This window comes from Excalfactoria chinensis, chromosome 28 (assembly GCF_039878825.1).
Source record: "Excalfactoria chinensis isolate bCotChi1 chromosome 28, bCotChi1.hap2, whole genome shotgun sequence".
NCBI classification, from domain to species: domain Eukaryota; kingdom Metazoa; phylum Chordata; class Aves; order Galliformes; family Phasianidae; genus Excalfactoria; species Excalfactoria chinensis.
In genome coordinates, this window is record NC_092852.1 from 327,123 (window position 1) to 340,850 (window position 13,728).

The 13,728-nt window shown below is 68.4% G+C and overlaps 4 protein-coding genes across 4 annotated transcripts in view; 2 read left to right on the forward strand and 2 right to left on the reverse strand.

The window, feature by feature from the left end:
- Positions 1-407: 407 nt before the first annotated feature.
- MFSD5 (major facilitator superfamily domain containing 5) lies at positions 408-2,648 on the forward strand. Its single transcript, XM_072358190.1, has 2 exons — positions 408-529; positions 1,158-2,648. The coding sequence occupies exon 2, from the start codon at positions 1,183-1,185 to the stop codon at positions 2,524-2,526; it is 1,344 nt and encodes a 447-aa protein (XP_072214291.1). The 5' UTR covers positions 408-529; positions 1,158-1,182; the 3' UTR covers positions 2,527-2,648.
- Positions 2,649-3,494: 846 nt separating this feature from the next.
- Positions 3,495-4,480, reverse strand: LOC140263329 (uncharacterized). The gene is made up of 3 exons (XM_072358205.1): positions 4,125-4,480; positions 3,947-4,034; positions 3,495-3,868 (listed from the first exon to the last, which is right to left on the reverse strand). Exons 1-3 carry the CDS (start codon positions 4,395-4,397, stop codon positions 3,591-3,593), a joined length of 639 nt encoding a protein of 212 aa, XP_072214306.1. The 5' UTR covers positions 4,398-4,480; the 3' UTR covers positions 3,495-3,590.
- Positions 4,481-5,126: 646 nt separating this feature from the next.
- On the forward strand, positions 5,127-8,421 carry SPRYD3 (SPRY domain containing 3). The gene is given in 12 exon segments (XM_072358192.1): positions 5,127-5,266; positions 5,345-5,485; positions 5,583-5,658; positions 5,866-5,990; positions 6,077-6,212; positions 6,338-6,398; positions 6,401-6,516; positions 6,802-6,951; positions 7,035-7,092; positions 7,241-7,360; positions 7,450-7,610; positions 7,944-8,421. Coding segments are annotated over 11 exon segments (1,266 nt in total). The 5' UTR covers positions 5,127-5,266; positions 5,345-5,357; the 3' UTR covers positions 8,079-8,421.
- Positions 8,422-8,479: 58 nt separating this feature from the next.
- Positions 8,480-13,728, reverse strand: part of TNS2 (tensin 2) — a 6,053-nt gene continuing 804 nt past the window's right edge. The window contains 21 exon segments of the mRNA XM_072357893.1: positions 8,480-8,790; positions 8,884-8,913; positions 9,005-9,073; positions 9,171-9,336; positions 9,575-9,649; positions 9,763-9,840; positions 10,190-10,282; positions 10,577-10,705; positions 10,803-10,973; positions 10,976-11,050; positions 11,428-11,959; positions 11,961-12,286; positions 12,289-12,382; positions 12,384-12,474; positions 12,476-12,629; positions 12,632-12,849; positions 12,851-12,947; positions 13,060-13,154; positions 13,156-13,168; positions 13,249-13,314; positions 13,570-13,708. Of these exon segments, the coding sequence (XP_072213994.1) occupies positions 8,487-8,790; positions 8,884-8,913; positions 9,005-9,073; positions 9,171-9,336; positions 9,575-9,649; positions 9,763-9,840; positions 10,190-10,282; positions 10,577-10,705; positions 10,803-10,973; positions 10,976-11,050; positions 11,428-11,959; positions 11,961-12,286; positions 12,289-12,382; positions 12,384-12,474; positions 12,476-12,629; positions 12,632-12,849; positions 12,851-12,947; positions 13,060-13,154; positions 13,156-13,168; positions 13,249-13,314; positions 13,570-13,708 (3,015 nt within the window). The 3' untranslated portion in view covers positions 8,480-8,486.

Consider the following 13,728-nt stretch of genomic DNA (forward strand, 5'->3'; position numbering starts at 1 on the left):
CCGTGCTGTCCCCTCCCCTGCTGCCCCCCCCCTTGCTGCGCCCCCCTACCTTGTCCCCTCCCCTGTTGCCTCCCCTGCAGCTGCTGCCACCGCTGCCCAACTCCCTGTTGTCCCCCCCCCTGCTGCCCCTCTCCCTGTGCCCCCCAACCCTGTCCAGCCCGGTGCTGTTCCCCCTCGCCGCTCTGTCCCCAGTGCCCCCCCCCGCCCCGCCGCCCCCGGCCCAGCATCAAGTGACGCCCCCCCCCCCCCATCACCCCACCCCGCCGGCAGGTGAGTGAGGGAAACTGAGGCACGGGGCGGATTTGCACGAGAATCGGGGCGTTCGCTTCAGGGCGGGCACTGGCATCAAAGAGGGGGGGGGGGGGCACCTCATCTGCACGAGGAGCGGGGCCACGGGCCGGGCCGAACGCAGAGCCCCCGTCACGTGACGCGAGCCAAGATGGCGGCGCCCATGGCGGCGGCGGGCGGAAGCGGAAGTGGGTGTGAGGAGGCGGCGGTGCGCGCCGTCGCTTCCCCCATTGAGGAGCAGGTGGGGCTCGGGGGGCGCTGGGGGCTGTGGGGCGATCTGTGGGGCTTGGGGGGTCTCAGTGGGGGTCGTTTGGTTGCTTTGGGTGTTGTGCAGCACGCCGTGGGGTTCGGCGGGGCCGAAGGGAGCTCTATGGGGCTGAATATGATATGAGGGGGCGAGGAGTGTCTGTGGGGCCAGGAGTGTCTGTGGGGCCGGGAGGGGCCGTGCGGGGATCGGGGCTGTGGGAGCGACCCCTGTGTGGGGCGGGAACGGGGCAGCGGCTGTAGGGATACGTGGGGCTGAGGGTGGGCCCGGCTGGGTCAGTGCGTGTGTAGGGCTGAGCTGGGGGTCGGGGGGGGATTTATGGGAACCAGGTCGGGAACCTGCACAGGGGACACGTGGGGCTGAGCAGGCGGCCAGTGTGTGGGGTCAGCAACGTGTGGGGCTGCGTGGCGGTGGGGATCAGTGCAGGGGGGGTTTGGGGCTGAGCTGGGGGTCAGGGCCGGGGACGTGTGTGGGGAGGGGGACGTGTGGGGCGAGCTGTAGGGATGACGGGGGCAACGTGGGGTCTCTGGGCTGCGGAGCCCACAGGGCTGCGCTGCCCTCCATCCCCCTGGCCCCGCTCTCTGCTGACCCCCATCTCCCGCAGCCCCCGTGATGCCCGGCCCCACGCCATGCTGCTGGCTGCCTACACGTCCCTGGCCGTGCTGCTGGCGGCCGCGCTGGGCCTGGAGCTGTTCTCCCGCCGCACATCCAGCCCCGCCACCAACCCGGCCTTCGCCCGCTTCCAGCTCCGCTTCCTGCGCGCCTACCTGCCCGCGCTGGCGGCCGACTGGCTGCAGGGCCCCTACCTGTACAAGCTGTACCGCCACTACCGCTTCGTGGAGGGGCAGATCGCCATCCTCTACGTCTGCGGCTTCGCCTCGGCCGTGCTGCTCGGCCCCCCCGCCGCCTCGCTGGTGGACCGCCTGGGCCGGCGCGCGTCCTGCGTGCTGTTCTCATTGAGCTGCGCCGCCTGCTGCCTCACCAAGCTGTCCCGTGACTACCTGGTGCTGGCGGCCGGGCGCGTGCTGGGCGGGCTGGCCACCGCGCTGCTCTTCTCCGCCTTCGAAGCGTGGTACGTGCACGAGCACGTGGAGCGGCACGACTTCCCCGCTGAGTGGCTGGCCGGCACCTTCGCGCGGGTGTCTTTCTGGAACAATGTGCTGGCCGTGGGGGCCGGCGTGGCGGCCACCGCCCTGGCCGAGTGGCTGGGGATGGGCCCGGTGGCTCCGTTCGTGGCGGCCATCCCGCTGCTGGCGCTGGCGGCCGTGCTGGCGCTGAAGGACTGGGAGGAGAACCGCGGGCCGCCGCGCGCGCTGGCCAAGACGTGCGGGGACGGGCTGCGCTGCCTGCTGGCCGACGGGCGCGTGCTGCTGCTGGGCACCGTGCAGGCGCTCTTCGAGAGCGTCGTCTACATCTTCATCTTCCTCTGGACGCCGGTGCTGGACCCTTACGGGCCGCCGCTGGGCATCGTCTTCTCCAGCTTCATGGCGGCCAGCATGCTGGGCTCGGCGCTGCAGCGCGTGGCCGTGTCGGCGCGGTACCGCCTGCAGCCCGTGCACCTCCTGGCGCTGGCCGTGCTGCTGGCCTTCCTCTCGCTCTTCATGCTCACTTTTTCCACCGGGCCCGGGCAGGAGAGCCCGTCTGAGTCCTTCCTGGCCTTCTTGCTGCTGGAGCTGGCCTGCGGGCTCTACTTCCCCTCCATGGGTTTCCTGCGGCGCAAAGTGATCCCCGAGAAGGAGCGTGCCGGCGTGCTGCACTGGTTCCGCGTGCCGCTCAACCTGCTGGCCTGCCTGGGGCTGCTGCTGCTGCACGGCAGCGACCATCGCAGCGGCACGCGCAGCATCTTCGCTCTCTGTGCTGCGCTGATGCTGCTGGCGCTGCTGGCCGTCGGACGCCTCTTCACTGTGGGCCGCCATGACCCAGAGCTGCGGCTGCCGCCCCCCCAGGGCCCCCCCGAGAGCCCTGAGCTGTGATGGTGGTGGTGGGGAGGAGGTTTGGTACATTGGGACCAGTGCGTAGCTCTGCAGCTGTCTGTGCTTTGTAAAGAAAATAAAGAGTTTCCGTGGATCCCCCACCTTTCTGAGGGGGAGGGAACGAGGTGACATTTGCTGTTTGGCACCGTGTTTTCATGCCATCCACATTCAGCACCCCCCTGGGGCACTGCAGCCCCCAGGCCCTCAATGAGTGCCCATGTGCAGGGTGGGTGTCCCCCTGTTTCCTGGGGTCACACATGTGCCCCCCCCCCCCCTGGGCTGTTTGCTGGGGGGAGGGGGGTGACCTCAGGGCAGTACAAACGTTGCTCATCACTGCCCAAACCACCAGGAATGTCGGTGCTGGGTGTGCAGCACTGTACCCCATTGCGGGGGGGTCCCTGCAGCCCTAAAGGGTGTTGAGTAGTGGGAATGGGGGAGCCCTGTGGGACCTGAAATGGAAGACTGAGAGCCTGAGGGTCCTTGCAGGCCCTTTGGGGGGGATCTGCAACCTCATAGTGTCACAGCCCTGCACACAGTGGGGATGTGCAGAGCCCCATGGCTGTGCTTCAGCCATCACCCACTGCAGAGACTCCCATGGGACCTCTTTGGGGCCCTCTCACTCCTCCGGATCCCCTCAGTGCTCCTCAGAACCCCACTAGGAGCCCCTCAGGACCCCAGAACGGTCCCCTCTCTATCCCACTGGACCCTCTGCAACCCTGGGCATCACTAGGTGACCCCAACAGGAACTCTCCCACACACTGCAGCTCCAGAAACACCCCAGTGGGTAGAACAAATACAACTTTACTGCGTCGCTGCTGTTTTTTACATAAAACAACCCTAAAAAGCCAGGCAGTCCCTGGCACATTCCCACCCCCCCCCAATACCATCCCATTCCTATTCCCACCGCTATCCCCATCCCATCCCGGTCTCACCTCCCCCCATCCCATCCCATTCCTATTCCCATCCCATTCCTATTCCCATCCCATTCCTATTCCCATCCCATTCCTATTCCCATCCCATTCCTATTCCCACTGTCATCCCAGCTCCCTCGCAGTCCTGCTGCCCTACAGCTGTCGCAGCAGAGCGAACACCTCGGGGTCGAGCTGTGCGGGTCGCAGACATTCGCTCAGCCGCGGGGCCGTGGCCGCAGCCCCCTCCCTCCGCCTCCACTCACGCAGCATCTCGAAGCAGCACAGCGCCGTGCGGTGCGGGTTGTTCTCGCGAATCTGCTCCAGCCGGCAGCGCTGCAGCCCCAGGCACAGCACTCCCACCTCCTGCCACTCGTGGCCCAGCAGCTGCGCGACCCGCAGCAGGTCCCGCTCCGACAGCAGCCGGCCGCCGCCTGGGGACGCCAGAGGGGATGTCAGCGGGGGGATGCGGTTACGCGTGTCCCGACCCGACCCCTCCGAAGCGTCCTCACCGCATCCCGCCGGGTCCGCGGCGGGTTCCGGAGCGACACCGACGACGTCCCGAGCGACACCCGCTTCCTGAGCGCCGCCCCCGGCAACCTGCGGGACGCGGCCGGCGACACGAGCGTCACCGGCGGCAACTCGAGGGCGACCGAGGGCTCCCGCGGCGACACCCGCGGCTGCACCCACCTGCTCGGGGACGGTGCCGGCCGCGTCCAGGCCGGGCAGGCGGTACAGCCGGATGAGGTCGTGGCGGGGCAGGAGCCGCAGCACCTCGGCGGCCACGTGCAGCGCCCGGCCCGGGAAGTGCTGCAGCAGCATCGCGCACAGCTCGGGCCGCGTGGCCGGCTGCAGGCGGGATAAGGGCAGCCGCTCCTCCAGGAAGTACTTGAACGTCTGGAACTGCTCCTCCGACAGCGCCCGCTGCACGCCCAGCAGCACCTCGCGCTCCGTGCCGGACATGGGGCTGCGCCGGGTCACGGAGCGGGGCTCATACAGCGCCCCGACACACCGCGGGGTGGTCACGTGCTGCCGGTTCCCCTTTGTGTCCCCCCTCCCCTCCCGTGTGTCCCGACCCCCCGCCGCCCCCCACCCCGTCCCAACTCACCGTGCGGGGCGGAGCCGCGAGTTTCCCGCCGAGATCAGCCAGTGGTTACTATGGCGACGGGGGCGGGGCTTCGCGGGAATGGGCGTGGCGAAATGGAAGGGGGCGGGGCTTGTGATAGAAGGGATGGTGCCGCCTTGTGGGCGGGGCTTGCCGCGGAGGTGGGCGGGGCTTGGTGAGGTGGGCGGGGCTTGTAGCTGAGTGGCGGGCGCTGATCCCGTCCTGCCCGCTGTGAACTGCAGCCGGATCACAAACAGCGGGCGGGGCGGAGGGTCCTTGGAGGTCACGGAGCTGCCTGCGATGGAAGGGTCCTGCGATGGAAACGTCCTTAAAACTCATCGAGCTGCAGCGATGGACGCCCGTGGATCTGCAGCCATTTTGGGGAGTCCCCGCCCTGCCCTGGGGGGGGTCCCCGTCCCCGGTAGTGACCCGCTCCCGCCCTGCAGTTCCCCGCCCCGCCACCAGGGGGCGCTCTGCAGCCGCTCGCCATTCTCGGTCGAGGCGGAGTCAAGTGCGCTCCCCTTACGTCGCTCACGCCCCCCGCTCGCCTCCATCTCCTGCTTCCGATTGGCTCAGCCTGCCGTCCATCGGCAAGACGCTTACGCGATTGGCGAAGGTGCGGAGGCGGGGCCAGAAGAGGCGGGCTGAGGAGGCGGAAGTGCGGAGCGGCTGTGAGCGGCTGGCGGGGCCGGGGGCGGCTGCGGCGGCGTCCATGGCGGCGGAGGCGGTGAGTGAAACCGGGGGGGGGTTCGGTCTCGTATGGGCCGTGTGGGGAATAGATGGCCGCTATGGGCGCTGTCCGCAGGTGTCGGTTCGCCATGGATGACCTGCGGCTCCATTACCGCTTCCTGAGCTGGCGGCGGCGGATCCGGGAGATCCGGGAGGTTCGCGCCGTGCGCTACCAGGAGCGCGCCAAGCACGTGCTGGTGGACGGGGACACGCTCAGGTTGGGGGGGGTCGTTGTGTTTGGGGGGGGGGTCGTTGTGTTTGGGGGGGGGTTCGGGGTGAAGCTGAAGTGACTGGAGGCTCCTTGTGTCCCGCAGTTACCACGGGCAGTCGGGGCAGGTGGGCTGCTACGTGGCGCCGCGGCCGCTGACGAGAGACAACAACTACTTCGAGGTGAGCGTTGGGGGCTGCGCTGATCCCTGTTGTCACTCGGGGTCTGCAGGTCTATGGGGGCCCTCAGTGCAGGTCCACGTTGTGTGGGATCCTCACTGCGGGTCCCCAGCTTTGTTGGGGGTGTTGCTCCTGATGCTGTCCCCGTCCTCGGTGCTGCTCTTGTCGTTTGGGGTCCCCATACACATAGTGATCCCCGTGTCCCCACAGGTGTCCATAGTGGACAGTGGGGTGCGGGGTGCCATCGCTGTGGGGCTGGTGCCGCAGCACTACAGCCTGGAACACCCCCCCGGCTGGCTGCCCGGCTCGGTGGCGTATCACGCTGATGACGGCAAGTGAGTGATGGGTGTGTGTGTGTTTGGGGGGGAGATGGAGGGACCCGGTGCCATTGTGCCCCCCCATCACCCCCCGAACCCCCCAGGCTGTACAGCGGCCGCGCCAAGGGGCGGCAGTTCGGCACCAAGTGCAGCTCCGGGGATCGCATCGGCTGCGGCATCGAGCGCGTCTCCTTCGAGGTGCAGACGGCGCAGGTTTTCTTCACCAAGAACGGGAAGAGGGTGAGACGACCCCGACCCACACCTGCACCGCCGCTCCCCTCCCTGCTGCGTCCTGACAGACCCCCGGCACTCCGTCCCCTCCCCCCCATCCTCCCTGACCCCCTCTGCTCTCTGCCCCCCCCCAGGTGGGCTGCTCGGCCATGCCGCTGTCCCCCGAGGGGCTGTTCCCAGCGGTGGGGCTGCACTCGCTGGGGAGGAGGTTCGGCTTCACCTCCGTGCTGCGCTGGAGGATGACAGTGCCATGATGGTGGACAGCCACGAGGAGGAGTGGGGCCGCCTGCACGACGTGCGCGCCTGCGGCACGGTGAGGGCCCCATAGCTGAGCCTGCCCGGCCCCATAGCTGAGCCTGCCCGGCCCCATAGCTGAGCATGCCCGGCCCCATAGCTGAGCATGCCCGGCCCCCATAGCTAAGGATGCCCAGCCCCACAGTGTTCTCAGCCCTATAGCGGGGTGTTCCTGGCCCCTATCTCTGGTGGAGCCGTGGGGATGCTCTCTCCTTCCTTTAGGATCTCTCCCACTTGAACTCACTGCTCTCTTTGTGCTCCATCCCCATTCCCCCCCCGACCTACCCCCCCCCCCTCCCTGCAGCTGCTGGAGTATGTAGGTAAGGGGAAGAGCATCGTGGATGTGGGGCTGGCGCAGGCGCGGCATCCACTCAGCACCCGCAGCCATTACTTCGAGGTGGAGATCGTGGACCCGGGTGAGAAGTGCTACATCGCGCTGGGGCTGGCGCGCAAGGTGAGGGCTGGGGGAGCTGGGGGTCCCACCACGTGCCCCCTCCCCCCTTTCCCCAGCCCTGAGGGGGCTTTGTGCTCTCCTAGGATTACCCCAAGAACCGACATCCTGGCTGGAGCAGGGGATCGGTGGCGTACCATGCGGGTCAGTGCCCCCCCAATGCCCCCCCCCACCAACTTGGGGCTTTTGGGGTGTGTGGGGGGGGGGGATGTGGTCCACGAGGGGGTCCCGCAGCACTTGGGGGGGGGGGGTTCCTGTGTCACACCGGGGTCTGTGTCTGTCACCCCCACAGATGATGGGAAGATCTTCCATGGCAGCGGGGTGGGGAACCCGTTTGGCCCTCGCTGCTACAAAGGGGACACGATGGGCTGCGGCATCATGTTCCCCCGCGACTACAGCCTGGACAGTGAAGGTGGGTGGGGGGCAGTGCTGGCAGCCCCCCCCCCCCCCCCCGGGTAAGTTTGGGGTCACTCCCCCCCATTCTGTGCCCTCCTCCCCCAGGGGACAGCGACGAGCCGTGTGACACAGCACTGCCAGCCAGGCGTGGGGTGAGGAACGTCACCTACGTGTCCCCTGAGGACGAGGAGGAAGAAGAGGAGGAGGAGGAGGAGGAAGATGAGGGTGGGGGCACGGAGCAGGAGCGCAGCGGCACCAAAGTGGTGGTGAGGGGGGGGGAAGCGCCCTCCTTTAATTACTGCTTAAGGGGGGGGGGGGGGTGACATCAGTCCCTGCACAGCATCACGCTGCCCCCCCCCATCTATGGGGTGTGTGGGGGGTGGGGATGTGGTTGTGTCCCCTTGTAGAGCCACCAACCCCCCCCCCCCCAGCCATGCACTCTTCTTAAAGGCACAGTGACTTGGAGGCCATAACCCTTTTTATTTCCTGGGGGGGGGTTGGGGCACCGCATCCACCCCCATTGCACTGGCACCACCCCCATCTATGGGGCACAGTACAGGGTTCTGGGTGCCCTCAGCCCCCCCTTGCCCCCCCCCCAGGTGTTCTTCACACGCAACGGGCAGATCATTGGCAAGAAGGAGGCGCGGGTGCCGCCGGGGGGGTATTTCCCCACCGTGGGGATGCTGAGCAGCGGTGAGAAGGTGAAGGTGGACCTGCACCCCCTCAGTGGGTAAGGGGGGTCCCCCCACCCCTCTCGCACTTTAACGTCCCCCAGCACGGTGGGATTTCTCCTCCGTGTTGGCTGGGTCCCCTATTCTGCCCCTCCCCCACCTGCCTGCTACCCCAGCCCCTTTGGGGAGGGGGGCACGTTATTATGCCCCCAGCCCCTCCCGCTGTTATTCTCCCTGTTCTGCTGAATGTAAAACACCTGTAAGGTGGGGGGGGGAGGGGGGGCAGGGATAGGGGCAGCCCTTGCTGCCTCTCCCCCTGCCTCCCCCCCCCATGTAGATGGGAGACTGCCCCCCCACCGTACTAATGTACAGCTCTGTGCCCCCCCCAATATAAAACATATCTCTATATTGAAACTGCTGCTCTCACTCCTTTGCTGCAAAGATAGAAACTGCTTCAGTGTCCCCCCCCCCTCAATAGTGCTGCCCCCCCCCATATAGTAAGGTTTCCATTTTGGGGTGCTGCCCACCCCGGTAATAATAATGCTGCTGCTCCCTTTTGGGGGGGGGCTGTTGTGTGTTCTGTATATCGGGGTGTCCCTCCATCGGGTGCTGTTCCTTTTGGGGGGGGTCTCTTTCAGCGGGGGGGGCACGCAGCATCACCTTGGTGATGAAGCTGACGATGGCTCCCGCCGGCTGCTCGGGGTCCAGCTCAGCAAACAGGTGGCACGCGTTGCCCCCCGCCCCCCCCGCCTGCTTGGCTACGAACCCGAAGATCCTGTGTGTGGGGGGGGGGTGGCACAGAGCGCTCAGTGGGGGGAGGCCAAGGTGAGGGGGGGGGTGTCGGGTGTGCCCCCCCCCCCCTACTCACGTGGAGGTGGTGCCGTCTGCGTTCTCCCACCTGTGGGCACGGAGCAGCGTTGGGATGTTTTCTCCCCCCCTCCCCCAAACCAGGACTGGGTGTCCCCCCCCCCCCCTCCCCAAATTGTCACCTGCGGTCCTCGGGGTCCGTGCTGCAGTAGGTGACACTGGCCACGGGGTAATGGCGGCGGAAGAAGAGCCTGGGGGGGGGGGCCAGAACGGTGAGACCGCGTGGGGGGGAGCTATGGGGGGTTATAGGGGTCATGGGGGGTTATAGGGGTTATGGGGGGGTCCCACCTGCGCTGGCGGTCGGTGAGGGTGATGCCGCGGGCGGACACGTGGAAGTGCGCGTGGCACGGCGGGGGGGGCGGCGCTCCGAGCACTGCGGCCGCCGCCAGCGCCACCGCTCGGGGTCCGGTCAGCGCCTCCGTCAGCACCGAACCGAGGTACCGAACCGTGCAGGCTGCGGGGACACCGACCGGACCGCTCCGGCACCGCAACGAGACCCCCACCCCGCCCACCCCCCTCCTCTCATTCACCCCCCCATCCCGCTAACCCCCCCACCCCCCCTGTCCCCATGTCCCCCCGTCCCACTGCCCTCCTCTCACTGACCCCCCCATCCTGCTACCTCCCCCCCACACCCCCCCCCGTCCCCATGACCCCCATCCCGCTGCCCCCCCCCCCGTCCCGCTGCCCCCCACCTGCTCCCTGCCGCAGCAGCTCAGCAGCGGTGCTGACGTTGGGGGTCCCGGTTCTGTCCCTCTCCTGCAGTGGGTCTGGAAGGGACGCGGAGTGAACCCGCAGTGGGGCCGTGAGTGTCCCCCCCCCCCACCCCCCATCCCACGGGGGGAAGCGACACACGGGACATTTTGGGGGGAGGGAATCGCACCGTTGCAGGGGATGCGCAGCGTGCAGGGCAGCGACATGGGCCGGATGGAGTGCTGCAGCACCAGCGCGGGGAGGCTGCCTGCGGGGGGGCACAGCGACGCCTACAGCCACGAACCCCTCCAGCCACGGACCCCCCCCATTGAGACCCGCACCCATGGATCCTCCCCCCCGGACACCCCAAAAGAAGCCCCCCCCCCTCCCCAGAATCCCCCATCACGAACTGACCCCCCCCCCCCAGCAGCCCCCTCCTCCCCTCATGAATCCCCCCCCCCCCAAGGTTCCCATCCCATCAGCCCCCCAATCAACACCCCCCTCCCACAGACACCCCCCCCCCTCCTCGGGACCCCCATCCTTCAATGGAACGAATCCCCCCCGGGGCTCCCCCCTCCCATAACACCCCCATGACCCCCCCCCATGACCCCCCTCACCGAAGGGCGGCTCCTCCGCCCCCCCCGGATTTTCACGCCCCTCGGTCCGGTCCTCGATCAGGAAGTGTCGGACCAGCTGCTCACGGGGGTCCCCTGGGGGGCAAAATGCGACCTGGGATACCATGATGGGGGGGGGGGGGGGGGCAGTGGGGGACGTGAGGCAATACGGGATGTTTGGGGGCGTCCCGGTAATTCATGGGGGGGGTCGCAGTGATTTGGTGGGGGGGGGGGGAGGTGTCCTTGTGATTTATTTGGGGGGGGGTCACAATGATTTGGTGGGACTGGGAGGGGGGGGCTGTGCTGTACAACACAGAGGGGTCCCCTGGGTAAGGGGGGGGGGGGATGATCCAGGTAATTTATGGGGGGGGGGGGGGGTTTCTGCCGTACCTTTCCCAGCGGGGGGGCAGCCGGGGGGGGGCTGTGCCACACGCAGCGCCAGGCCGTACCCCCCCCGGAACGAGGTGCTGTTGCGGATGAGGAACGCGCCCGGCTCGCAGCCCTTCAGCAGCGCCACGGCTGTGTGTGTTGGGGGGGGGCACAGGGTCACGGGGGGGGCGATAACCCCAATGAACGCCCCCTCCCCTAATGACCCCCCCCCATTAACGCTCCGTACCTTGTTCCCGGGACATTCCCGGCTTGTACCAGAACCTGGACGTGTCCTGGGCGAACGTGGGGGGGGGATCCACCGCGGGGGGGGTGAGGCGGGGGGGGCTGCTTTCCAACCCCGGGGCACCGCGCTCCTCTCGGGGGGGTCCCGACGCGGCGGGGGCGCAATAAGAGAGAGTGAGGGGAAGGCGGGGGGATGGGACGGCTCCTCCTGGGGGTGGTCCTGAGTCGGGGGGTCCTGGCTGCTGCTGGGCTCTGTGGAGGGGAGGGGGGGGCAGTGAGACCCTGAGACCACCCCCCCTATAGTCCCCCCCCCCCCCCATAGGCCCCCGCAAGATCCCCCCAGCCATCCTCCATCATCCCCCTCCATCGCCCCCCAGCCTGTTACCCCCCAGCCTCCATCACCCCGCCAGCCCCTCTTTACACCCCCCCCCATCATAGCACACTAACGGCTCCCACTCAACCCTCACCCCATCCGAGCCGCCCCTGCGCCCACCCGACCCCCCCAACAACTCCCATGGGTGCCCCGTGCCCCCCCAGCCCCCCGGACTCCCCCCCCGTAGCTCCCCCGCACCCCATCCGTGTTCTCCCCCCATCCCCATTGCTCCCTATGGCCCCTTATCATCACTCACCCTCCGCGTCCTCTCCGGGGCTCCCGGGGGTTCCACTTTTGGGGGGGGGTCCAACCGGGAAGGGGCGTGGCCCGCAGAGGGGGCAGGGGGGCGTGGCCGACGCAGGCCCCGCCCCTTCTGACAGCGACCTATGGGCGCGGCGCCGCCCCCCTCCCTCGGCCCCGCCCACCGGGCACAGACAATGAGGGGGCGTGGCCAAGCTGGGGCGGCGCTGCAGGGCGTGGCCGAAGTGGGCGTGGCCATGGCTATGGGGCGCCATCGGGGTTGGGGCGCTATGGGGCGTCCCGGTGCGGCTGTGGGGTGTCAGCGTGCTGTGGGGTGATGGACCGCTATAGGGCGCCGGGGTGCTGTGGGGTGTTGAGTGGCTATGGGGCACGTGAGCGCTATAGGACGCCTGGGAGCTATGGGGTGCCAGAGTGCTGCTATAGGGCGTCAGAGTACCATAGGGCGTGGGAGGGCTATAGGATGCTGTGGGTCTATAGGTTGGGGGGCTCGGGGGTGGGGGGCTGTAGGGTGTCAGGGGGCTGTGGGGGCGATGGGGGGCTGTAGGATGCTGTGGGGCTGCAGGTCATCGGGGTACTATAGGGTGTCGGGGTGCTGTAGGGTGGGGAGGGGCTGTAAGGTGCAGGGGGGCTATAGGATGCGGGGGGGGTGTAGGATGTTGGGGGGCTGTGGGGTGTGCTCGGGGCGCTGTAGGCTGTGGGGCTGCTATGGGGTGCTGTGGCACTATGAGGCGCTGAGTGGCTGTGGGGTGTCGGGGCGCTATAGGGCAGCAGGGAGCAGCAGGGTGCGGCAGGGCTATGGGGCACGGGGTCACCATGGGGCGGCAGGGTGCTATAGGGCACAAAGCAGCTGTGGATACGGGGCCGCTACGGGGTGGCACGGTGCTATAGGGCGCTGCAGGGCTGTGGTGCACGGGGCAGCTGTGGGGGCGGCAGAGTGCCATAGGATGGCGCAGCGTAACGGGGCACAGCGCCGCTATGGGGCACTGCGGTGCAATAGGATGCTGTGGTGCTATGGGACACTGAGCTACTATGGGGTATGGATCTCTATAGGCACGGAAGCTCCGTGGGGCGCCGTGGTGTTATAGGGCACGGGGTCTCTGTGGGATACAGGGCTGCTATGGGGCACGGGGTCTATGTGGGATACAGGGCTGCTATGGGGCACGGGGCTACTGTGGGGTGCCATGATGCTGTGGGCACAGAGTCCCTGTGTGGCTCTGCGTCGCTGTGGGGTGCCAGGGTGCAATGGGGCAAAGGGCAGCTATGGGGCACGGGGGCTCCCTGTGGGGCACGGGGGGGCTGTCCTCCTGCCCCCCCCCCCCCAGCCCCGCAGCCCCCCAGCAGCTGCTCCAGCTCCCAGCGCTCGGTGCTGTGGGAGGGGGGGGGGCGCCCGGGGGGGCTCTGCAGTTCAGCCGTAGGGGGGGGGGTCCTCTTCCCATGGGGCGCCCCCGGGGGTCCCTCTGTCCCGCACGGGGGGGTGGGGGCTCTTGTCCTGCGGCCCCCCCACCTGCGTCAGGTCTGTGGGAATACAGCGCCGTTGGGGGCAGTGGGAGGAGCCCCATAGGGTTGGGGTCCCGCTGGGGTCCCTTTAGGGTCCCTTTGGGCCGCCCCCCCCCCCCCCCCCCCTCACCATCGCTGCTGTCCTGGTGCCGCAGGTTGAAGCTGTGGAAGGAATCGCGCCGCACCACGGGGTCCCACGGGCACAGATCCACAGCCCAGCAGCACGGGGGGGGACCAGCCTGGGGGGACGTGTGGGGTTACGGGGGGCTATGGGGGGTTATGGGGTTATTATGGGCTGCGGGGTTGCCCCCCCCCTCACCTTCCACCTTGTCGGGGCCGGAGGAGAACACCAACTCCACGGCAGCGTCGGGGGGGAAGCGCTCATCTGTTGGGGGGGGGAAATGGGGGGGCGGTGGGAAATGGGGGGGCGCACCCCCCACCCGGCACCGGAACCCCCCCCCCCCCCACCGAGTCCCACCCCCTCCCATGGACCCCCCCAAATCCCACCCACCACCGAGCCCCGACCCAACCCGCCCCTAATGACCCAATGACAACAACAACAACAACCCCATGCCCCCCCACAGCCCCCCACCCACACGGACCCCCAACGACCCCCCCCGGGACCCCGCGCTGCCCCCACCCCCACACGCCACGTCCAGCTCCTCCTTGCCGAGCCGCAGCCGCTCCCCCTGCAGGGCTCCCGTGTGGAACTGCACGCGGAACACAGAGCGCCGGCCGGACCCACAACGCTGGTAGCACTGCACCTGCACGAGCGTGAGTGTGTGAGTGTGCAACGTGA